This window comes from Eupeodes corollae, chromosome 2 (genome assembly GCF_945859685.1).
Source record: "Eupeodes corollae chromosome 2, idEupCoro1.1, whole genome shotgun sequence".
NCBI lineage: Eukaryota > Metazoa > Arthropoda > Insecta > Diptera > Syrphidae > Eupeodes > Eupeodes corollae.
In genome coordinates, this window is record NC_079148.1 from 114,677,822 (window position 1) to 114,704,587 (window position 26,766).

A 26,766-nucleotide genomic window follows, 5' to 3' on the forward strand; every position below is an offset into this window, starting at 1 on the left:
ATTGATTCCGTTTCGCTGCGTAAGCGTTTCAAAACGCAGAAGATGCTCGACGCGAGCACATCGTTTACGCTTTTGTATCTAAATTTCGAAAATTGAATCCGGAAAAGAATTTTTTTTTTTTCAAAACAAAAAAACAGCTAAAAACAATCATCCCGCATAAACGGGGCACTTTTGAAAACAATAAAGTCAATCCCATGTGATATAATTAAACACGCACCGTACCGAGAAGCGTTTGCATTCAAAAATGTTGCAAAATAAAATACTTTCGAAAATAACATCACTCCTGCTCCTGCTAGTGATTTTGTGTACCAGTGTTGTTGTTGGAGTTAGTATGATTCATTAATTGTGAAAATTAAAAAAAAAAAACAAAATAAATCGTTTTTATCCGAGGTCTTCTGCTCATTAAGCTTTGGTTAATAAATTCCCTGCCACTGCCTCCGTTTGCCTGACACATTTTATTGTTTGTAGTTCGGTGGTGCTCGAGTTTGTGCTATCTTTTGTTTTTAAAAATGTTTTGTGTGTTTTTAACTAAAACAAAATAAAAAAATTGAAAAAACAATTCAAAACTAAAAATACTAAAGAGTGTGTGGGGTTGGGGGGTGGATTGTGGCGATTGTCGAACTTCTGGTGTCAACGACAGATGAATCGTTTTTCTCTTAACCGTTTAATTAGAGATTCAAAAACAAAACCAAAAAAAAACAAACGTCTGTCTGTTCTTTTTTTTGAGATTGTAGTTTTGAACGACGACAACGTCGGTCGTCGCGTTGACGACGTAGCCCCTTTTTGATGAGTCGAATGCGAATTTATAGCTATTTGAAAATACTATGCTAGGAATGTTCAATTCGAGATGTGTTGATTGATTAAAGCTAATAGACTCTATGATATAGGACGTTTTTGACCTTTGATTGCCTTTTTGTGTGTTTGATGTGTGGCAAAAAACTCACGCGAAAATAATACTGATGGATGGATAGGCGATGCGATGTGTTAAAAATGGTTGAGATTTTTTAGATGGACTTGTTAACAGATTGAGTTGGATGTTGTTTTGTTTTTTTTTTTCGTTCTCAATGAATTTGGGGCATTCTATTTGATTGAAACACTTGTTTTTCAAATTAGGGTTTCTTTTTGTGAATGGGGATTTTAAATGTTGCGACACATTTGCAAATTTTGTTTTTGAGATGATTCATATTAACATACGAGCAGTTTTGATAAGAACATTTTATTGTGTGACGTTTTTATTTTGATGTTTCTAAAAACAATAATTTGGGAAATCTTCGTGTTATTAGATATAAAATATTATATATTAGTAAAATAAAATTGGTTCATAGGTGCATACGTAGGTACTATGAGAACCTATTATATCAAAATACTGTTTTTTTATTTCAAAAATACTCGCGTGCAATTTAAAGAAAATAATAGAGGGTTTTCCATTTTGCGGTTTAAGAAATAAACGTAAATAAAATACATACACAATATTATACTTTCATGATATTTCTTTTTAACTTCCCATAGGAAGTTATTGTAATGGGTCCGATTTGTCAAATTGAAAATTTTGACATTTCTCGACGTTTCAAGGTCCTTAGAGTCGAAATAAAAGATTTGTAGAAAGATGTCTGTGCGTGCGTGTGTACGTACGTTCGCGATGTTTTTTTCGTCGTCCATAGGTCAAGAACCATAAGAGATATCGACTTGAAACAAATTTTGTTATAAAGATAAAAAGGCAGAAAAATGCAGAAAGGGCTCTCAAGAAAATTGCGTGGGTGTTTTTTACCATACCATTTTGAAAAAAAGGTGCAAATTTTGGTTAACAATAAATATCTGAAGAACCAAAAACGCTAGAGACTTGAATCAAAAAAATATATTTAAAAAAAAAATCCATTTAACGGTTTTTTTTTAATCAAAAAAAACTGAACAAATATTTGTCACCTCCAAAATTTTACGACTAAAATATGATTTTATCTCCAAAACAATTTGTGCAACGAAAAATAGTGTTTTTGACATCTGATAAAATTTTAAGAAAAATTTACAGTTTTTTTTATAAAAAATTAAAATCTAAAAAAAAAACATTACTCAAAGTTGGTAAAAATTAAATATCGATTCAAATACCTTTTCAAAAACTGGAAATTTAGGCTTAAAACTTATTTTATCTTATAAGAAATATTGTTTATAACATTCTGAAAAATGTTGATAAAAAACCAAATTGACAGTTTTTTTTTACAAAAAATAAAAACCTAAAAAAAGATTATTAAAAGTTAGTAAAATTTTCGACTCACATATCTTTTCAAAAATTGTAGGTATTGGCTTTAAACTACTTTTATCTTTTAAAAAATATTGTTTTTAACATTCAGTACAATTTTGAAAAAAATCGAATTGACAGTTTTTGTACAAAAAATTAAAAACCTAAAAAAAATTTAACAAAAGTTGGTAAAAATGATTTTCGGCTCAAATATCCTTTGAAAAATTTAAGATTATAGCTTCTAACTAATTTTTACTTATAAGAAATACTGTTTTCAACATTAGGACATATTTTGAGAAAAATCGAATGGACAGTTTTTTTACAAAAAAGAAAAACTTAAAAAAATGTATAAAAGTTGGTAAAATTGGTTTTCGACTCACATATCTTTTCAAAAATTGTAGATATTGGCTTTAAACTACTTTTATCTTTCAAAAAATATTGTTGTTAACATTCAGTAAAATTTTGAAAAAAATCGATTTGACAGTTTTTGTACAAAAAATTAAAAACCTAAACAAAAATTAACTTTTGGTAAAAATTGATTTTCGACTGAAATATCTTTTCAAAAATTTGAACTATTGGCTTCAAACTTATTTTATTTCACAGAAAATATTGTTTTCGATATTCAGTAATTTTTATATAAAAATCCAATAGTACGCAAATTTGGTAAAAATTGATACGAGTACATATAGACAAACTTTTAAGCAAGACAAATCAACAGACGGGATGGGAAGTTATCAGTGTGGGTCGCATCCCAGCCTCTTTTTTATCATAAATTTTGAACGTTGACATTATGTTTGAAACACTACACAGGTTAAATGACCACCACTCGAATTGTTGCAAGCATCGATTCTTTCGAAATAATTTTGGATTACTTTTTGACACTTTTTGGTCGGTATCTCAGCCATAACTTGACGAATGTTGGTTTTTAAGTGCTACGTAGTTAAAGGTTTAAGGGTTTATCACAGTCTTTCGCGTAGTCCCAAAAGTCCAGCGGGGTCAAATCGCATGATTTTAGTGGCAAGTTGATATCGCTACGACGAGAAAAACGCCGCTAGGAAATTTCTTTTGCAATAAAGCTATATTCGTTGCATGAGGCACCGTCTTCAAACCAGATGTGTTCCCAGTCATATTCTTCAATAGGAGGCAAACAAAAGTTGGTTATCATATAACCAAAACGCTCCTAATTGACGGTGACAGTTGTTCCATCGTCGTTTTTGAAGAAATAAGGTCCAATCACACTTCCGGATCAAATAGCTCACCAAACAATGACTTTTTGTGGATTTATTGGCCTCTCTTCAATTACTTGAGAACTCTCAGAACGGCAAATAGAAAATTTTGCTTCCTCGCTGAAAAAAATTTGTACGAAAAATCGCTGTCCACCGCCTGTTGTTCATGCAACCATTTGACGTATCAACTACGTTGTGAATGGTCAACTGGCTTCAGTTGTTGTGTGAACTGGACTTTATGTGTTTGAAGGTGTAGATCCGAATGGTTGTCGATTATGTAAACCATAATTTCTTCTTAAAGCACGATATATGGCTGTGTCAGAATCACCATTTTTTTAGAAGGTTTTAATCCATTCATGCATTCCTTGCAATCCATTTTCGTAAATGTCAGGCTTTCAACTGAAAAATAAATTGGTTTAAAAACTTAATTTGACAAATGCCGAATTCCAGCCCTATATTTTTGAAACCGCAAAATGGATAAGCCGATATATTCTTGCATCATTCGTAGAAGTTATAGCAATTAACTTTTAAGACATTTGCACAGGTGAATAAATAAAATGACACGAGGTTTATCTTTTGTTTACCTATTTTTGCTTGTTTATGAACAATTTAGTAGACTTCTTCCCTCAAAGAAGTTCAATATTTTGTTCTTAATTAATTAAGTAAATCCCTTTCAAATCTTTACACTAACCGTCATCGTCCAGGCACATACTTATTAGTAAACAAGTTTTAAAGTGTTTAATATTTCAGACAGTTATTGTCTAACCACAAAATATTATTTATCGATTGTCTTACTTACAGTGTCTAAGTAAGTAAGACAATCGATAAATAATAAATTCGTTGTCTAAAAAAGGAACAAGAGAAAGATTGAACATTTTTTTTGACAGGAGGAAATCTTCAAAAGACACTTGGCAGTATTCGACACCAAGTAGTGTGGGATTCTTAACTACTAAAACCACCTCTTCATCAGGACCAATCTTGAAGGATCGACTTCCGATTTTTCTTTCTTAATTTTGTACAATAACTTTGGGGGAAGTTTAAACTTTTAATACTTTCCCATGTTTTTTTTTAGACCATAAGCTCATGAGGCTTGGTTCTTCTTAATCTCCGTATTCTTAGTATGACTTTGCAGTCTCTGGTTGTGGGATACAGCGTATTTTTTACCAACTTCTCTAACTATTTCTATTTGTAAGTCACGATGTAGATCGGTATTTCTTATGTACCTACCAAGGTACATTAACTATTCCACGAAGGACTTTTTTTTTGGAATTTTTGGATGATTTCGGTATTTGTTTTCTTTGTACAGCCTCATAATTGGAATCCAAAGGTCCAAACAAGCCTTAGTACTTGATTATACAGCATTATTTTGTTTTGGATTGATAAATCAGAGTTGTAACCAAACAACCGTATATTTTTCTATATTTCAAGTTTAGTTCTTCTCTTTTCTTTTTGATGTGCTCTTTCCACTTAAGCTTTGCATCAGGAAATAAAAAAGCTTTGGATCCAAAGTCACTCCAAGGTATTTGGCCGTATTGGCGTAAAGTACAGCTTGATTATTAATGAATATTGGAATATTGTTTATCTTTTTATTTGTAAAGTTTATATGTGAAGACTTTGTTTCATTAAGTTTGATACGCCATTTTTCGGTCCAAGCTCTCACTGTGTTGACGGCATTTTGTAGTTTTACTGCTGCCTTCAAGACACATTTGTCGGGTACCAAAATTGCGGTATCATCTGCAAAAGTAGCCATTATGGTGTTATTACCAACTGGAATATCCCTTGTGTATAGTAAATACAGGGTAGGACCTAGGACACTTCCTTGTGGTACACAGGCTTCTATTTTCTTCAATTCGGAGTATTCTTGATCGTACCTTACTAACAATCGGTCTGAGATGTACGATTTTAATATTTCAAAGTACTGCCTGGGAAGATCCCTTTGCAGTTTGTACTCAAGTCCCTCATGCCAAACCTCGTCAAAAGCCTGAGCAACATCTAAGAAAATAACTGAACATACTTGTTTTTCTTCTAATGCTTTTTCTATTACATCTGATATTCTATGAACTTGGTCTATCGTAGAATGTTTATTTCTAAAGCCAAACTGATGGTTTGGGATTAACCTTCTTATTTCTATGATTTTGCTAAGTTCCTTTCATAAGCAGTTTTTCAAAAACTAGTTGTCTAAAAAAAGAACAAGAGAAAGATTGAAATGGTTGAACAAATTTAAACAATTTTTTGGAACATTTGTTTACCTTTTTTATTTGATAATTCCGAATATTTCTGAAAATATATCACCTCCCAAAAATGATACTTCTGCGTCTTAAAAATAAAAACTTCTTTCTGGATCAGAAATCAGTGCAAAATCAGAAGAAGAAATTGTCTAAAAATTGTTCAGGAAATAAAAAAAAACCTCTTATTTAGTTATTTCTTTGTGTATTTTATTGGAAGGAATAAATTTGTGATAGATTTTCAGAATACAAAACTTGACATCATTGTAAAACCTTAATTTTAATTAGATAAGAAGTTTTTGTCGACTAGTACATTTTGTTGTCAAGACATTGGCGTTTGATGCAATGTTAAATGGCTCTTAAGACATTGTAATGATCACAAAAAAGCAAAATAAATTAATTTTAGAGATAAAAACGGAAATTGTAAGATTATTGATTTTGATTTTCAGAAAAATCATCTTCTTCGTCTATCTCTGCTAATTCGTCTTGTTTCTCACCGACTGTATTCATTATTTTCCTCATATTCTTATACAGTGACCCCCACGACTAATCGCAGTGCAATTTCTCTAAGAAAATGTATGGGGGTGTTTAAATTAAACATAAAATTTTATTATAAGGAAACTCATATACATATATTTTAAAAAAGAGGCTGGGATGCGACCCACACTGATAACTTCCCATCCCGTCTGTCGATTTGTCTTGCTTAAAAGTTTGCCTATATGTACTAGTATCAATTTTACCAAATTTGCGTACTATTTTTTATAGATTTTATTTTTTATGAAAAAATGGACTGTTGGATTTTTATATAAAAATCACTGAATATCGAAAACAATATTTTCTGTAAAATAAAATAAGTTTGAAGCCAATATTTTTAATTTTTGAAAAGCTATTTCAGTCGAAAGTAAGTTTTTACCAAGTTTTAGTATTGTTTTTTTTAGAGTTTTATTTTTTGTAAAGAAACCGTCAATTCGATTTTCTTCAAAACTCTATCGAATGATGAAAACAATATTTTCTATAAGATAAAATTAATTTGAAGCCAATATTTTATAGTTTTGAGAAGATATTTGAGTCGAAAATCAATTTTTACCAACTTTTGTTAAATTTTTTTTAGGTATTTAATTTTTTGTACAAAACTATCAATTCGATTTTTTTCAAAATTTTACAAAATGTTAACAATAATATATTTTGAAAGATAAAAGTTGTTAAAAGCCAATATCTACAATTTTTGAAAAGATATTTGAATCGATATTTAATTTTTACGAACTTTGAGTAATGTTTTTTTTAGATTTTTATTTTTTATAAAAAAAACTATCAATTTGATTTTTCTCAAAATTTTATCAGATCTCAAAAACATTATTCTTCGTTGTTCAAAATTGTTTTGGAGATGAAATCATATGTTAGTCGTTAAATTTAGGAGGTGACAAATTTTTTTTTCAGTTTTTTTGATTTAGAAAAAAAAACCGTTATTGATTTTTTTCAAAAAATATACTTCTTTGAGATCACGTTACAGTTTATTATATAAAATTTAACTCAAGTCTCTAGCGTTTTTGGTTCGTAAGATATTTAGGGTTAACCAAAATTTTCACCTTTTTTTCAAACTGCTATGGTAAAAAAACCACCCACGCAATTTTCTTGAGAGCCCTTTCTGCATCTGTCTGCCATATTATCTGTATAACAAAATTTATTTGAAGTCGATATCTCTTCTGGTTCTTGAGCTATGGACGACGAAAAAAACGTCGCGAACGTACGGACGTACGAACGTACGTACACACGCACGCACAGACATCTTTCTAAAAATCTTTTATTTCGACTCTAGGGACCTTGAAACGTCGAGAAATGTCAAAATTTTCAATTTAACAAATCGGACCCATTACAATAACTTCCTATGGGAAGTTAATAAACAAAACCAACTTTTTGAATTACTATTTAAATCAAGGAAATTAAAAACGAAAACAACTCCATAATTTCATGTCTCACAAATAATCGGACACATTGCATTTAGTATTTTGTGGCGTATCTTTTTGATTTAATTACCGCCTTAAGGCGTCGAGGCATTGAAGAAATTAGTTTTTAACAAACTTCTGGGGGTATGTTTGTCCATTCTTTAGCTCCTGAGTATTTCGAAAATTCTTTTGAGCGACTGTACGTCCCAATTCATCCGAAATATGCTCAATTGCATTAAGGTTAGGGGACTAAGCAGGTGTTTGAAGCATTTTTGGACAATGATACAACAACCACGACCTTGCTGTGTAGCATGTATGCTTGGGATCGTTGTCCTGGTAGAAGATGAAATTGTCTCTTATTCCAAGCTTACTGACTTTTGGCACCAAATGTTGATGTAGCCCTTTTCATCCATTTTACCTTCCACAAAGTGTAAGTAAATTTAAGCTACGCGGCCATTTAGATCTTTTTTTCACAGTACTCTTCCGATCGTGTCGTTTCTCACTTCCTTATTTCTGGTCTCCTTGAAAAAAACAATTTTAGAGATTCCGAGGATAAGAAAGGATTTTCCTTCACTTGCCGAAAAAGTAGCTTCGTACATATATAACTTTTTTTTCCCTTGTCATTTCCTGCTAACTTTAAGGATCCTACCTTCATTTTTGAAACGTGAACTTATGTCCTGAACTTTAGAATGGCTCTGTTGGTGATGTAGATGACCTTGTCATACTCTCTGATTCACTTGAACATATGCAATTAATGATTAATCGCTTATCGTGTTAATGCAAAGGATGGGGACTTAAAATTAATACAGAGAAGTCAAAAATGATGGTGTTTGCACGACAACCAAGAGTTCGCAATGAAAGGCAATGGACTTGTGACGGTCATTTTCTAGAAACCATATGAGTACGAGGAAATGGAGAAATTCCATAGGAATTTCATAAAAAAGCTCTTCAAACTACCCCAAAATACGCCTTGTTACGCTATATACTTGGAAAGCGGACTACCAAAACTCTTGTCAAATACACTCAAGTCACAGGCTGATTTCATAATAAAGGTATGCTGTCATTATGAGGAATCAAGGCTTTCAAAAGAACTACTTTTGTATGAGTTGTGGAATAAGGACTGGTGGTATGAAAGATGGCAATCTATTGGCAACGCTTTAGGGAAACCTTGCATATTAATGTGAACAACCATCATAATTTGAAGGACGAACTCTACCGCATTATTCAGAAAAACGAAGACTCTATTCGAGATGCACTCATCGTTAAGGCTTGGAATTCTGAAATTAGAATCTTATACAGTCAGTTTAATTATAATATCCATGATATTCAAAGCAAGGTGTGTGCACATTTCCTTAAATGGTAACCCTTATAATGGAGGTTTTAATCAATTTTGTACGCTTTGCAAACTAAAATCGAAAAAAGATTGCTTTCATATCATAAGTATATGCTCAATATTCAAAGCACAAAGGCAAATTTCCTTCAATCATTTACTATTCAGGAATCTATCCAATTTCTAAACGAGTGTGACTGAAAAGCCTTAAGCAATTACTTTGAAAACAGTTTACAAGTAAAGGATATTATTAATATTAGAATACGTTTGCACTTAAGTTCCTTTTTTTTTGTTGATTATTGAAAATTTAATTAAATATCAAAACTATAAATTTGCCAACCAGGCTGACGGCTTAGCCATAGCTCTTAAATTCATAATTTGTATTCTATTTTGTATATTGAAATGTAAACAAATGAATAACTTACTTGCTTACTTGTTCTGAATTTTAAAAACAATATTTCTTATTAGTTAAAATTAGTAAGAAGCCATAATCTTAAAGTTTTGAAAAGATGTTTGAGTCGAAATTCAATTTTTAACAAGTTTTAGTGTTGTTTTTTTGTTAGGTTTTTATTTTTTTGTAAAAAAAACTGTGAATTCGATTTTTCTCAAAATTTTACCAGATGTTAAAAACGTTCTTTTTCGTTGCACACAATTGTTTTAGAGATAACACTATTTTGTATTCGTAAAATGTTCACGGTGACTTATAAAAAAACGTTAATTGGAATTTTTTTTACAAAAATATATTGATTTGGTATCACGTTACAATATATAATATAAAATTTAATTCAAGTCTCTTGGTTCGTTAGATACTTAGGGTTTACCAAAAGTTCACGTTTTTTTTAAACTGCTATGGAAAACAAAACACGCACGCAACTTTCTCGAGATCCCTTTTGCATCTTTCTGCCTTATTATCTGTATAACAAAATTTATTTGAAGTCGATATCGCTTTTGGTTTTTGAGCTATGGACGATAAAATTTCTACAACATCCATACATTTAAGTAGATAAATTGCACCGTTAAAAATCTGGAGTATTATAAGCTACAAAATTGGATCAAGTTCTTTTTGAATGAGTGTGCTAAGAGACAATTTCGGTTAAACTATGCAAAATGAAACACATTTTTAACTTCCCATAGGAAGTTATTGCAATGGGTCCGATTTGTCAAATTGAAAATTTTGACATTTCTCGACGTTTCAAGGTCCCTAGAGTCGAAATGAAAGATTTTTAGGAAAATGTCTGTGCGTGCGTGTGTACGTGCATTCGTACGTCCGTTCGCGACGTTTTTTTCGTCCTCCATAGTTCAAGAACCAGAAGAGATACCGATTTCAAATAAATTTTGTTATACAGATAAAAAGCCAGAAAGATGCACGTGGGTGGTTTTTTTTACCATAGCAGTTTGAAAAAAAGGTGAAAATTTTGGTTAACCCTAAATATCTTACGAACCAAAAACGCTAGAGACTTGAACAAAATTTTATATAATAAACTCTAGTACCCGTGGCATGATGGTGCGTTGGACTGTCATGCCAGAAGTCTTGGGTTCGATCCCTGCCTATGCCATCTAAAGTCTTTTCACGGGTACTGCCTCTTGCGAGGAATTGACAAATTCTCCAAGAGTAACTCTTGTCATGAAAAAGTGCTTTTTCAAAATTAGCCCTTCGGTTTCGGCAAATAAACTGTAGGTCCCCTCTATTCCTGACAACATTACTAGCACACAGGAATGGTTGAGAGTAGTAAGTCACTAGGCCCTAGTTCGCAAAGGACTGTTGCGCCACCCAATTTAATTTTTAATAATAAACTCTAATGTGATACCAAACAAGTATATATTTGGAAAAATTCCATTTAACGGTTTTTTTTTATAAATCGAAAAACTGAAAAAAAATTTGTCACCTCCAAAATTGTAAGACTAAAATATGATTTCATCTCCAAAACAATTTTGTGCAACGAAAAATATGGTTTTTGACATATTATACAATTTTGAGAAAAATCGAATTGACAGTTCTTTTTATAAAAAATAAAAATCTAAAAAAACATTACTTAAAGTTGGTAAAAATTGAATTTCCATTCAAATATCATTTCAAAAACTTGAAATTTAGGCTTCAAACTTATCTTTTAAGAAATATTGTTTTCAACATTCTAAAAATGTTGAGAAAAATCGAACTGACTGTGTTTTTTACAAAAAATTAAAACCTAAGAAAAAAATGATAAAAGTTGGAAAAAATTGATTTTTGATTCAAATATCTTTTCCAAAATTGTAGATATTGGCTTTAAACTACTTTTATCTTTCAAAAAATATTGTTGTTAACATTCGGTAAAATTTTGAAAAAAATCGAATTGACAGTTTTTGTGCAAGAACTAAAAATCGAAAAAAAAATTAACAAAAGTTGGTAAAAATTGATTTTCGACTAAAATATCTTTTCAAAAATTAGAAATATTGGCTTCAAACTAATTTTATCTTATAAGAAATATTATTTTCAACATTCCATACAATTTTGAAAAAAAATCGAATTGAGAGTTATTTAATAAAAAATAAAACTCTAAAAAAAAACAATACTAAAACTTGTTAAAAATTTAATTTCGACTCAAATAGCTATTCAAAAATTAAAAATATTGGCTTCAAATTTATTTTATTTCACAGAAAATATTGATATCGATATTCAGTAATTTTTATATAAAAATCCAACAGTCCGTTTTTTCATAAAATATAAAATCTACAAAAAATAATACGCAAATTTGGTAAAAATTGATACGAGTACGTATAGACAAACTTTTAAGGAAGACAAATCGACAGACGGGATGGGAAGTTATCAGTGTGGGTCGCATCCCAGACTCTTTTTTTTTTTAAAGTAATGCAACACATAACATATTTTATTTAAATAAAAACCTACCATAAATATATTTATAATTTAAAAAAATTGTTTTGCTAAATTATCTCGGAAAAAAAGATATTGAAATCAAACGCTTTGTTTTGTAGAAAAATCAAATCAATTTGTATTAATACAAAAAAAAAATAAATACCTACAAATTACAATTACAGATAAGTAAAAATTGATTTTTAATAAAATAAGATTTATTAATGTTTTTTGTAAAAACTAGTATAAATATCTTATTGACAGTAAAAATAAAAAAGATACTTAAAATTGAATTTCGTTTTAAATATCTTGGGAATAAAAACAAAATACTGACTTCATATAAATATTATTGTCAATATTTTGCAATATTTAAAGTGTTTCTCAAAAAAATTGAAGTTCTATCAAAAATACTTCTGTATTGATTTAATAAAAGTCGACAGAAAACAGATTTTCTATTTTTGTAGAAAATATGATGCACTATAAAAGTTGAAAATGTGTATCATACGAAGCTTTTAAATGCAATCAATCAAGAAGCAATTTATCAATAACGAATATGTCAACTCACATAAACGATAGAAAAATGTTTGTGGATTTTAAAAATGGCAATTTGTTCAAATGCGGCAAGAATAAAAATTGAATTGGTTTCTATTTCAATCGTGAATAAACTTTGAAAAATGTTGAAAGACCAATCTTAGCGGATTCAAATTTCTTTCGAAGTATTTTTCATCACTTTGAGTTATTCGTTTTAACATTGGAAAACGCAAACGTTTATTGTTCAAAAGAAAGAAATATAATATCAAGTCTTTAAAATACTAAGAACTATCACGAATTTCATCTTAGTTGAAAATTTTTACGAATTCCGGCATCACGTTCGTCTTGCAAAATTGTATGATATTTTCCACTACGAACATGTTTGGCAATACAATTTTTTGGGATTGGCAAAAGTTTCCGATTACGCTGAAATTAATGATCTCAATCAACAAAAGTTTTAGATATAAATTATATAAATATCTGAAATACTGGAATCAGTAGTTTATTTAAAATATTTTTTGTTAAAATCCATTTTCTATAAAGATCTTTCAGTATACTTAGCTTTTGACCAATACACACCATGATTTTCACTTCCCTATTTATTGCATATTTTGCAAGTAGGAACAACTACAAAAACAAACAAATCAACATACAATTAAAAAACCTTATCAACTTGGAATTCAATATAAAAAAGTTCACATTTCAATTCTACAATAAATGCAAGTTTAAACTTCACCTAGAAAACTACTATTTAAAGTTACTCAGAAAAAAGATTTATTATGAAATCTCACATATTCCATTGTGTGTATACAATAACCCTTCGGTTTGACCTTAACTCTTCCATCAATGATGATAAATCCTCCCAATCACATACCACAAATAAATAAATGCACTTCATCGATGTTTCAAATATAAAATTTTTATTGAGAAATCGAAACAATTTCATCAGAGATTGTTTATTTATTTTGTGTTTGATTTATTATTTCAGATCTTTGATCCACATTACACTGAGAAAACAAAATCTTATCGCTTGGATCCATACATAGCTCGGGAACTGCAACGCACACATCACCACCACAACCACCAGCACCAGCATCAGAATCAGAATCAGCACCACGAGGTGATTCCCTCTTACCGCTCGCAAAGTAACCCAAGGTTATCATCATCGTTCGGTCGTTATCAGGAAAGCAGTAGCAGCATCAGCAGCAGCAGTAGAGACACCATTGAACAACAAGAACGCCATGCAAATCATGACCGCAAAGATTATGCAAACAATCTCGATGATTACTATGGTGGCTGCCCGTCGGGATACACAGGATTGCTTCCTTATCCGTATGACTGTAGGAGGTTCGTTAATTGCTGGAAGGGACGTGCGTATATTCAAACATGTGGCCCAGGAACTGTCTTCAATGGTGACACTCTGGAATGTGACAACCCTAACAAAGTGGTTTGCAAGGGACTAAATGCTAAATCATATGAGAATTCACAGTCAACCAACAATCGTTTGGGTAGACTAGAACGGCACGATGAGGCAGAGGATATGGAGGTTTCCTGCCCACAAGGACACACTGGTCTTTTGCCTCATCCAAATGATTGCTCCAAGTTTTTGAATTGTGCCAGTGGCATAATGCATATTCAGACTTGTGGGCCACAAACAATGTTCAATCCACGCATGAAGGTATGTGATTTTGCCACCAAGGTCGACTGTACTGGACGAGGAGGAGCAGCAAGAGGAGGTGATGACTCTTCTCTAAACTCATCGCCATCACAATCGCCTACATCGTGGAGCGGAAATCGTGGCGGAAAGAATTTTGAAATTACCACAACACAAAATCAACCTACCCAGCCGCAGAGAAAGGGCTGGCAACATAATCACAACCACCATCACGACCACGGCCACAATCACAATCACCACCAGCACGGATTCCACCATCATGATTACCCATCTGGTCCATCCAGCGCTGGCTCATTAATGTACCACAACCATAATTGCACTCACAGAAGTCATCAAAATCACTATCCGCAACACGTATCGCCGCCGCCGCAACAACCGACCGTCAGCACTCCACTCATCTACAGAAATCGTTGGACATCCATGAATCGAACACGTCCGGCCGCTCCAACGACGAAAACTTCTACAGTTCCCGTCCGCTCATGGACGCCAACACCGAACCCACAGCCATCCGGATGGAGACCGATTCTGCAGCAGCCAATTCCATCTAAACCAACTTGGTTTAATCGTGAAGGCTCTGGAACAACAACTCCTCCAAGTAATTATCCAAACAGTTATTTTGGAAGCACTCCCATACCTGGCACCGACACCACCATTTACTATGCACAACCTGTTGACGACAATCAGCCATCTGAGGAAGTTTTTACGAATGTGGTTGGGGCGGATATATCCGAGATTACGCTGCCCGTGAATAGACGCAATTTCATTCGAGGTGTATTCACCCCCACTGCTGATCGCTCGATTCCTTCAGATCCTTCACTGGATGCTATAAACATCCCCAATATTAATCTTATGCCTCCTTATCCAACTATAACGTCTGATGACAGACAATTTCAGATCCCCGACGAAGACTTACCACATCCTTTTCAACCAAACTTCCAAGATCCCCCATCTAGACCTGATTTCAATGCTCAAGGTCGCAATCCTCCAGTAGATTCGAGAGATGCAGTGTTCTTGAATTCGGGTTCATACCAACCACCTCAGAGTAACCGAAGACCTGACTCTTATCCTCAGGGAGGCGATGGTTCAATGGATGCTATAAATATCCCAAATCAGAACCTCATGCCTCCACATGTGTCTCCTCCTTCTTCTGATGACAGACAATCGGAGATTCCTGAGCAATTTCCTGACCTGCAACCACCTCCACTTCCTCAGCCACCAGCATCAAGGCCTTCCCAAAACCACCCCAGGACATTTCCCAATGAAAACCCAATTTATGATATAAATATTCGAAATAATCTGCCTGTTCCACAAACGACGACTCCGAAATGGGAAGAACCATATCCCGACTACTCATCAGTGTATCCTTCTTTCACGTTGCCTAATAGCAGACCTAGTTCGAAGCCTGTATCAAGAGATTCAGTAGCACAATCTCCACCATCTTCCGTGACACCGTCTTGGCTAAGACCTGAACCACCACTTCCAAGTTATAGTCCCAACCCTGCTGATTCAGTCATCATCAGTCCCACATCTTCTTCAAGAGACAATCCCTGGATCAGGATCGATGAGTCGAATCTGTTTGGTGGCATGCTTCCACCTCTGCCTCCTGACTCTGAGCCTCCGTCGTCGTTTAACCCTTTTTCAAGCACACAACCACCCTCTATCCAATCGACTACCCCACCTCCATTAAAGACCAATGTACGCGTCTTCCAAGTCTTCCCACCTCCAGAAGTTCGGAATGCTACAACCAAGATCCATCCCAATCCATTTTATAGTCCATCCTATTCCGGTGTAGCTCATTCCAGAAACACCTCTTGGCCAAGTATCAAGACCTATCCTCCAAGCAGGAGTACCACACCTTCTCCCAGATCTTGGACCACAACTCCTTTTCCCAAATTTTGGCCAACAACTCCTCAAACTCCAGAGGATAACTTTAAACCTGATATCGTTTTCAGTCATGATGGAGGTGTTGTGATTGCGAGCCATCATATGTCTCCTACGACTACCCAACGCCATGGCCTTTCGCCACCGAGCTACAATCGAGAATACTATCAGCCTACAACTCCTATGAGTGTTCATCGAGCTGCTCCTCTCGAAACCGACACCAATGATGAACAAACAGGCCAGATGCCTATAAGTGAGGCAATTAAACTTCTTCTACGTCCCTACATCAATCGAAGTGGAACAGTGACAGATGATATGGTTTCCAAAGCCGAGTCTCACATAATGAACTTATCCCAGTCACTCGATCCGACTTCCACCTCAACTACTACCATCAGGAGCAGTGTTGCACCTGATGGTTTGCGTAAAGATGTTGAAATTGTCTTTGCAGGTGAACAGAACAGTTTATCACCCAGCTATGCTCCTCCACCTCCTCTCCCTTCTTCCTCAGTTCAACATCCTCCACCATCCAAATATCACCAAAGCGAAAGACACAATAGACATTTCCATCAAATGCATCCTAACATGCCAAATCCTTTTGGGAATGAATTAGGTGCATCAGGTGTTGGTGAAGATGATGATAGACCCACTGCCGCCGCCTCCGGAGTAGTGAGGAGCACAACACCCTTTCTAGAAGAAACCAGCCCAGAAGCAGTGGGAAATGTTAAGGAAACTGATTTATGTGAGTTTGATTGTGGAAATGGCCAATGTGTCAAGACATTTGAGGTGAGATGCAAATATTATACACTTATGTAAGGGTCTTGATTTGATAAACTACAACAGGATTTATATTTCAGACGTGTGATGGTATAAATAATTGTGAAAATAAGAAGGACGAAGAGCAATGTGGGCATCTGGGATATGAAATTCGATTGTCCAATGAAGGATATGGAAGGGTTGAAGTGAAAAGTAAGTAAATGCTATTATTCTTATTAGGAGTTCATATTGCAACCAAGTTTTACTAAGTATCTGCTTTTTGTAAATAGTTGCAGACTTTCGTCAATATTGATCCAGTATTTTTGATAAAGCATTGTTAAAGTTAATGGGTTGGGTTCGAGTTCTTGGTTTTTATATTCACGTTTTTTAAAATCCCGATTTTAAAATCCTGTTTTTTACAATCCTGCTTTTTATAATCCCGGTTTTTAATAATCCTGTTTCTGGTAATCCCTTAATTGCTAATTGCTTAATTTTTAAAAATCACGCGAGCTTTTTAAAATTAAACAACTAGTTTTGATTTCAAATTTGAAATTAGAACAAATTAAAACAAATTAAAAACGATATTTTTCTAGATTCCTTTTTTTGGAACCTTTAACAAATACAACTTGTCAAAAAATAAAAAATATGAAGTAAAATAGTATTCTTTAAAAACAAACTCAAATCAATTAACGAAGTCTTCGATAGCAGTAAAACCGTTATCGAGAGGTAGATTTTCTGTAGGATGTACCTATGTATATTTTTGTGGAAGAGTTAATATTGTAAACAAAAACTAATGTTTATGTACAGTAAAAACAAAACAAATTACGATATTATAATATTTTAGTCAAGTAATTTAACATAAACCCCTTTGACTTCTAGTGTTATTTTACGTGTTTAATGCACGTATTTTGTAGAGAAAACGGGATTGTTGGGATTTGACGGGATTTTAAAAGCGGAATTGCAATTGATCGGCATTTGGAATAAGTGGGATTTTAAAAGACGGGATTTCAAAAAATCGGCATTTTAGAAGACTGGATTATAAAACATATTTTTCGGTATTTTTTGAAAATGGGATTTTAAAAAGCGGGATTCCGATACGTTCCCCAAATTAATATATACAAAAATTGGCTATAAAAACGTGTAAGCAATTGTACGCCAGTGGTGGAAGCTTTACAGTAATATAATGAAACTGCAATTAAATTTTTCACACGTCATGTCAATAACAGACTCTAATGACTGCGTTCAATCTCAGACAGATTGGGTATTTGGATAAATTTTTGTTAGTGTTTTACGCGCAAAATATCAGCTGATTCAAAACAGCTGAGATGTCAAAAAAGGAATCCAAAGATTTCCAAGAATTTCTGAGGTATGTAGGTATCGGACAGAACAGCTGATTCAACACATGGTTGAATTTCAAGAAACTTGAAAATTGATTTCAGCTTTTTGAATTTGTTGGTAAACAAAAAGATACAAAATGTTACTTGAAGTCGTATTTGAGGATGTTCTGTACATAATAGACGGAGTAGATTAAATGTTTTATCTTACAACAATTTAGACTTCGAAGCTTAAACGTTTCTCTGCTTTAAGTGAACTGCTGAAAGTTGTTTTTATTTTTTGACAGCTACAGTTGTGTTCATAAAAATAGCAGTGAACTCTAAATGAAACAAAAAGGCCTTCAATATGAACGTTATAATATATTTCATTAAATTTTTAATAACAAACTAAAATATTTTATTCATAAAAACAGAAAATAAGTATTATTGATTTTTTACCGTTAACTTCGTCACAGTAAAAACGGTTTTTTAAATATATAGCTGTTCATATAGCAGTGCATGACAAAGCACTAGAACTATTACGTAAGAAGTAAGAAAAATTGTAATAAGTTATATGAAAGTTTACAAATAATGTAAGCTTACAATTAGTAGGTACTTTGTTACATAACGGTGGATCGAGTCCACTAAAACCTGAAACCTCGCGACTGGTATTGCGTTCCACGAATCACGCACTGCTTCCCACAATTCTTTCGTATTCTTGAGTTTTGCTTTATGAATTGCGTTCTAAACATCGCCCCACAAATTTTCGATGAGGTTAAGGTCGGGGTATTGAGCGGGCCACTCCATAAAGGATAACTTCTTCTGCGCAAACCATGATTTTGCATTTTTGACGTATGCTTTGGGTCATAGTCATGTTGGTATAACCAAACCAACGGCATTTCGTCTTCAGCATAGGGTAACATATCCTCCTCGAGAATTTTCACATAGTCGGTTGCATCGCTTATACCCCCGATTAGACAAATAGGCCCCACCCATTAAAAGCAAGCCCATATCATCATTTTTCCTCCACCATGCTTCACTGTTTTTATAGTGTACCGTGGATCGATTTCTGCATTTAAGGGTCTTGTCACATATTCCCGACGACCCTTGGACCAAAAAAGGACGACTTTGCTTTCATCGCTCCACAGAACATTCCTCCATTTCAATGTTGCCTAATCTCTATGCGCTTTAACAAACTCCATTCTTCTGGCCACATGCCATTTCGTAAAGAATGGTACCTTGCGTGGACTTTGGGCTGGTAACTTCGCTTTTAAGAGACGTCTTCGTATTGCGACAGCGTTAACAGACAGGTTGAAGTCCATTTCTTATTTTCTTAGAGCCTATAAACGGGTTCTGTTTTGCTAACTGAATATTTTTTTGTCAGTTCTTTCAGTAGTCATCCTTTTTGAGCCTAGCGTTTTCGATTTATTTTGCCATTGTAAGGCGTTACTGACCATTTTTGGTGAGCAGCCTGGGATGTCTTGAATATGTTGGTACGTTTTTCCCTGCAAACGCATTTTTCTAATAAGTTTTCGAATTTCTTCGGTTCAGTGTCTTGACTGTCCCATTGTTTTTTTTGAGCTATTATTTATTAATTTTTTATATGCTAGTATGTTACAAATACTTAAAAACGTACATAGTAAAATATTCACTTAACGAAAACTAAAAAAAATTGAATTTTTAACACTTTATATTATTATATAATTATAAAATCAAAAGCACTGCTATTTCTATGAACACTCTATATCCATAGAGTTTGAAATAATGCGTGTTCACCCGCGAAAAATAGGGTATAACTTCAAGCTAAAAGTCTCTAATATGAAAACGAAAGACCGTTAGATGCAAGTAACATGGTAATTTTTTGTAAGAATTTCCGTTATTTGAATAATCGACAATCTAATAAAATGTGACCAGCACTGCTATTTTTATGAACACAACTGTATCTCAATACAACTATCCAACTCGTTCAACAAGGTATCTAAAAATCCACTTATCCAAGATACCCTTGTATTGATTTGTTGCCATTTTTATTAGGTTCTATATGTCAAAACTGACATTTGATTTCCTTCGTAGAATATTCATTGGATTCTATAATTTGTGTGATTAAATTTGCCCAATGATAATTGTAGCCAATGCAGCCTTTGCGAAACCGCCTGCAATACGCGGTGGTGATCATGATTTTAAAACAGATGATCTACATATTTTGTTTTAAATTGTACATTTCTTATTATGCCTGCTACCGCTCCTTTTTTTATACATTTTCAAAGCGAAGTCAGATTAAGAGATTTCGCTGGTTTTTCCTGATTTTTAGACCCTGAAAACATGAAACCAACTTAGGAAACGGGACAAACAGTTAACCCACTTTCACCTTTTAATACCAAGCGTTCCTTTTTAACATTTAAATTACAAGTTCATAAAAAAGCACTAATTGAACACTTTCCGTAGTCTTGTCATGTGCTTATACCTAAATATTTAAATTTAATAATGAAATAAAAGAAATTCTAAAATATTTCTTTATATTTAAATCAAAAAAAGGAAATACAATTTTAAGTGAATGAAAAAAAGAAACTGACTTGTTAAAAGTCTAGTAACGCTGTTGCTGTCGCATTTCCAAAATAAAGCTTTGAATACATAATTTTCTAAATACATCTCAAAAACGGTCAAAACACGCTGGAAGAACGCTTAGAACGAAAAAGAGTCATAATATTTGAACCTTTGACAAAATATTTCCAAATGTCAAAAATTTCACTTTGCTATTTGATAGAAATTAAGGATTTGTAACTAAAATAATACGTATTGTATTTTCACAAATTGGCTGACAGCCAATTTGACAGATGACATTCGTAGGTTTCGCTAACTTACTATGGGTATGGCTATTATTTTTCTATTCCCAAAATAGCAAGAGATTGAAATATTTACGTATGTATGTACATATATGTAAACACAATTTCACAATTTATTGTGTAGGACTGTCATGCTTGTGCTATCTGCATTTTTTCACGGTTACTTGTCATGAAAAGTTCTTTCTCAAATTAGCCATTCAGATTCGACGTAAAAACTAGAGGTACCCTCCATCCCTAAAATGACTCGTACACAGGAATGGTTGAGAGATGTAAGTCACTAGGCTCTAGTTCTCTACGGACTGTTTATTCACTAAAAACGTCAAATTAATATAAACTTAGTGACAGTCAATTTGACAGATGATTTGTTAAGTGTCATTCAAGATTTCACCGGGAAAACAAAAAGCTTTCCACTTTAATTTGTCGCCATTTTGTTTATTTAAACTGAACGGAACTAGACGAAAGGAAACAAGATGCTGCTTAGGGTGCAGTTATTTTTTATGACCACTACCAAATACCTGTAGTTCCCAACCAAACGTCGAAGCTTTAGAATTTGTTATGCCCCATTAAGAAATGTGACAGCTGAGAGTTAAAAAAATAATTTAATATACTAAAAGACCGTTGGCACCAAATTAATAGCTGTGGGCAAAAATTCAGAATAATACATTGAATCACAGCACGGTTAATAAAATTTGAATCAACCATTTTGTTTTTCCCGTAATGCCCGTTAACAAAAACTTCTACCCCGAACCTTAATTTACTCAAGCAACTAAAGCAGCTTAAATTTTGATCCAGGGAATATTTAGTTTGTATATTTAACAACACTGGTTAAATTTTCTTTTTTCAAGCTGAATCTGGTTAACTTTTTAAATTTGTTTGTATTTTGTTAATGACTTAATATTTTCCTTTTAATATCGCCCAACATAAACTGAGATTTATAATTTTATATTACTCTGTTTTGTTTGATTCATCATAAAGTCCTTGGCCAATGGGGTTATGTGTGCGATGACAAGTTCGGAATTCAAGATGCCAATGTTGTTTGTCGTGAACTGGGTTTCCCCCTGGGAGCAAGTGAAGTACACGGAAACTCATATTATCCGCCAGCAGATGGAGGAGAGGTTTCGTTTATTATGGACGAAGTTGATTGTGCGGGAAATGAAACTTCTCTAAAGGACTGTCGTTTCATGGGATGGGGAGTGAGTGATTGTGGCCCTGATGAAGTTGCTGGTGTACAGTGCAAGACACCGGTCATGACATGCCCCAATGACTATTGGTTGTGCAGCACGTCAAAGGAGTGCATTCCACCGGCATTCGTATGCGACAATGTTCCCGATTGCACTGACAAGTCGGATGAAAGTACAGCGATTTGTAATGTGAGTATGAGCTTAGACTAATAAATAACCACGAAGAGCGGGAGAAAGGTTTGACTCATATTGAATTGTGTTTATGACTTTGCAGTCGACTGTGGAATTCAGACTCAAAGGAGGAAGGTCGAAGCAGGAAGGTCGTTTGGAAGTTCTGTATCGTGGTGTTTGGGGAACGGTTTGTGATGATGATTTCGGACAAACAGAGGCCCAAGTTGCGTGCAACTCTTTGGGCTTTTATGGACCTGCGGTGGGTTACTCCTTCGTTTACAAGATTAAATGTTACTATATTTTCCATTTATAACTTTTTAGGCAATAGTTAAGAATGCTTTTGGACCTGGCACTGGACCAATTTGGCTTGATCAACTTTCGTGCTATGGAAACGAGACTTCTCTCGACACATGCAACCATTGGTCTTGGGGTGAGCACAATTGCAACCACACCGAGGACGTCAGTCTCAAATGTACACCAGGTTCAGCTCCACCTTCGAAAAATACCAAAACTAAAGGTCCATCAAACTCAGAAGAAGATGTACAAACAGCAGCATCCGATGACATCGGCATGGATCTTTATCCAATGGAACGGTCCAGCAAGTCCACTAACTCCCGCAAGGTATGCGGACATTTTAATGCAAACTTGACAGACGAATTCCCTCGAGAATTGGAACGTGTCGTCAAAGGTAATATCGCAAAAAGGGGTCACCATCCCTGGCAAGCAACCATCCGTACTAAAGGTCGTGGTGGCATCTCCAGCCATTGGTGTGGAGCGGTTCTGATTTCAAAGAAACATCTCCTTACTGCCGCTCATTGCTTGGTTGGCTACCCAAAGGGAGCATACTTCATCCGCTTAGGTGACCACTATGCAAATATTGCCGAATCATCGGAAATTGATTCCTACATTGAGAACTGGTATATTCATGAAAAGTTCCGAGAGGGCACCCACATGAACAATGATATTGCTGTGATAGTCATGAAGAATCCGGTTCGTTTCAACGATTACATCCAACCAATTTGTCTGCCACAGGAAGGAACAGAGTATAAGGAAGGTCGGAGATGCACCATATCCGGATGGGGTTCTATTCAATCGGGAGTCTCAAGTGAGTGTACACATTAAATTCCCTCTCACAAATATGTAGTTTTGTTGTTGGTGTTGTTGTTTTTGATTTCCTTGTTGTTTGTATGAGGTTGATTTTGTGGACTTGAGGTTACTTATTCGGGTGGTATTTGCTTTTGTTCTTGGTTTAGCTCCTTCGAATAACCTTCGAGTAGCAGAGATTCCGGTGATATCGGATGAAGTCTGCAAGCTACCACACGTCTATGGGAATTCTGTTACCGAGGGAATGTTCTGTGCGGGTTTCCTTGAAGAGGGTGTGGATGCGTGCGAGGGGGATTCGGGTGGACCGTTTGTGTGCTCTGATTCAGGTGAGTTTTCTATATTTTCTTTGAATTCCTTTTCTTTTTTTATTTGAATCTGTTCTTTTGACATTTGATTAACCATTTTTATTTTTTATTTTTAAATTTTTCTCTCAGATGCGGAAACGCTTTATGGGATTATATCCTGGGGCCAGCAATGCGGTCATGCTAATAAACCTGGTGTTTATGTTAAGATTGAAAAGTATCTCAATTGGATTTATGAGAAAATTCGATTTTCAATGCAACCAACAGATTAGTTGATGCGGCATAAATCGAAGGGAGTTTTATTTTTAGATTTAAGTGTAAGAAGGGACATACTTATAAATAATATTTTACGCCAAATAATTTTGCCATAGGCTTTTTGTAGATACTAGAGATAAATACTCAATAAAAGAAATGAAAGAAAATGAAAATTAATAGATGTCATTGAAATGGTTTTAAAGTTAATCACTGATTTGAAAAAATGTTTATTTTAAAAGCTTTAAATTAAAACTTATGAATTTGTATACATGTTTTTTACCGTGTGTTGGTTTGCTTAAAAAAAAGAAATAAATATTTGCATCTTTGATGCAGTTTTATAATTTATTAATTTGATCTAAAAATGCCAGGTTTAACTAAAGCATTGGTAGTGGTTATTTTTTGACAAAAAGAGATTTAACTAAAATTTTATTTATCCATTGTACCACTTAATTTGTCCATGTTTAAAAGCAGTAGAAATAGAATTGTGGATTACGAAAAAATTGTGATATCGTGTATCTTTCAAGAAAATTTAAAAAATCCAGCGTATGAGATTGAAACTAGTCCGATAATAGGCGTCAACAATACTATCAAGTTCACATTAAAACAAAAATGAATATGACCGAAATTTGGATGTAAGTTCTCAGAAAATTACAGAAATGGAATGATTTCTAACTGCCTCGTTTTTGTTTGAAGTGACTCTTATTTTTGAACTGAAGTATGATACACTCCAAAACTGTCTTCCAAAAAGGCAATTGAAGCTTTTTGTCGCCTCTAATATTTTACGAATTAAGAATATAATCCTCCCCAAAATAATTTTATTCAACGAATTTTAACGTTTTTGACATCTAGTTAAGATCTTATATCAAAATGACAGCTTTAAGAAAACGCATACAATATGTGCTACTAAAAATTGGTAAATATTGATTTATACATGATACAAGACTCTTCGGGAGAATTCACATTCGTAAGTGGCCAAGGACAACGTGTTATTGATATTGAAGTTATATCTATTGAGTCACTTAATAAGCCGTAACATTCCCTCGTTCCAATTTAATAGTCTAGAAAGTTATCATGAACATATTACAAGTGTTATCAAGGCCTCAGCACCATTTGCCCACAGTAACAACTGCCGAAATCATGCTTGTACACTAAAAAACAAATGGTTTGATAATGAGTGTTTGAAACTCCGTAAACTTTCATTTGTTTATCTTAAGTTGGTCAGACCTACAAATGCTCTAATTTTTAAAAACATTTATCTTGAAATTAACAAGGATTTCAAAAAATTTCGTTTCAAAAAAAAATTGACTACGTCAACAATGTTGCAAAAGAACTGGCAAATTGCAAGAACTCGAAGGCTTTCTGGGAAAGTGTTCGTGAGCTGGGTGGTCGTGATAGAAGCATGGTGACTACGCTCGAAGTTAAAGGGCCTATTATGTAAGACAACTAAGAACAAAGTTGAGTTGTAATCCGGCAATCGGTATTACCGATCACAACTAGTTGTCTGTCACAAGTCAACCAGTAGTCAACTAAAAAATGGTTGACTTTTTAAATGTGTTCGGGTTATTATGTAAGCCAGTTGAGTTGTCTCTCAGTTGTGATTGTTGTCAAAATTCAGCAACTGATATTTACTAGTTGTGTAGCGTATTTGTGTGTACAAAAAAATAACTGTAGGCATCAACAGTTCATTGAAAACCAATTTTTTTAAGAAAATGGAGAAACAAATGTAAGTTTTACAAATAGTAATATAAACATCTGTAAGAAAATAATTTTTTAGATTAAAAATAACTAAACCTGCCCAATTCGAGAGGTTGATTGAGGTTCTACAGCAGAAACCTGAGCTGGCCAGAGGCAAGGGACAATTCGGTTCCACAAAAAGAACCCAAGACGAAGAATGGGAAAATATAGCTGTTCAACTGAATAGCATTGGACAACCATCAAGACCACCATTTTTTTGTGCTATGATTCGAATATGAGTTCCATCGATGCATCCTATTACTCCAGGAAATCTGGTTTTCTAGTAAAAATGAATTTTTGATAAATTCATCTCATCATTTGTCATACGAGCCTTAATCCATTGTGGACAGATACGTTCTTCTACTACGTCTAGCACTTTTTTAACACTACCGAAACTGTTGGCTGAGCAAGGCCTAAATTAAAATCATTACCACTGCACTTTTGGTAACTTCCTTCTGCCGTGAAACGTAGGGCAGTGCAGAGTTTGAGAATTGGTGGGATTGCGGAGGAACGCTGTGGTTGTTTCAAATGATCTTTGATTTCATTTAGCACATACAAAAATGCGTCTTTGTTGAGTCTAAAATAACTTATAAATCTGAAACAAAACGAAGACATTAAAATCAACACTCGTCAAAGAATTTGTTTATAAATAATACTTTTTGTTTGGAAGTTCCAATGGATTGGAGTGATCTCGAATATTTTTTCTCATCAGCGCAACATTTAGAGCATTTTCTTCTTCCGAATTTCCAAGAAACAAATCAATAGAACTCTCCATTTCCTATTATTTTGTCTTTTTTATAAAATTTTGCACTGAATTCAAAATTTTGAAATTCCTACGTATTTTACTTTACACAGCTGATTTTGACACAAAACAAGCACATAAAAGTAGGCAACGTATTTGGTCTACTCAACTGAAAAAAGTTGTCTCACGTAATACGATTTTTTTTTGCAGTTGTCTTCAAATTGAGTTGTCTTGATTACAACTCAACTAAGTTGAGTTGTGATCCATAATAGGCCCTTAAGACACAAGCAGCTCATTTTAAAACTCTTTTGCCAGCTGATGAGAATCACCATGCTTTTTATTATGCACCACCCAATGTCACTATCTGCAAACTGGACAATCCTATTACTCGACCTGAGCTTGGAACTACTCTTAGTAAATGAAAAAAAATAATAATTGAATTTTACAAGAATAGTACGGAACCGTTTAAAAATCAT

General features: G+C 33.8%; 1 protein-coding gene and 1 long non-coding RNA gene across 2 annotated transcripts; one reads left to right on the forward strand and one right to left on the reverse strand.

Moving 5' to 3' along the window:
* Positions 1 to 24,159, forward strand: LOC129944326 (uncharacterized). Its single transcript, XM_056053682.1, has 8 exons — positions 1 to 325; positions 13,325 to 16,675; positions 16,747 to 16,858; positions 21,777 to 22,171; positions 22,257 to 22,412; positions 22,475 to 23,258; positions 23,407 to 23,583; positions 23,692 to 24,159. The coding sequence occupies exons 1-8, from the start codon at positions 245 to 247 to the stop codon at positions 23,829 to 23,831; spliced, it is 5,196 nt and encodes a 1,731-aa protein (XP_055909657.1). The 5' UTR covers positions 1 to 244; the 3' UTR covers positions 23,832 to 24,159.
* A 1,763-nt stretch (positions 24,160 to 25,922) lies between these two features.
* Positions 25,923 to 26,561, reverse strand: LOC129947094 (uncharacterized). Its single transcript, XR_008781683.1, has 2 exons — positions 26,205 to 26,561; positions 25,923 to 26,143 (listed from the first exon to the last, which is right to left on the reverse strand). It is a non-coding gene; the product is annotated as an uncharacterized LOC129947094 (long non-coding RNA).
* Positions 26,562 to 26,766: the final 205 nt, after the last annotated feature.

Excerpts from the sequence above, each read along its gene's own strand:
- LOC129944326 (XM_056053682.1), top strand. The coding sequence starts at position 245 with ATGTTGCAAAATAAAATACTTTCGAAAATAACATCACTCCTGCTCCTG. Across the intron at positions 22,172-22,256 it reads AAAGTACAGCGATTTGTAAT|TCGACTGTGGAATTCAGACT; the intron begins GTGAGTATGAGC and ends ATGACTTTGCAG. Across the intron at positions 23,259-23,406 it reads TATTCAATCGGGAGTCTCAA|CTCCTTCGAATAACCTTCGA; the intron begins GTGAGTGTACAC and ends TTCTTGGTTTAG.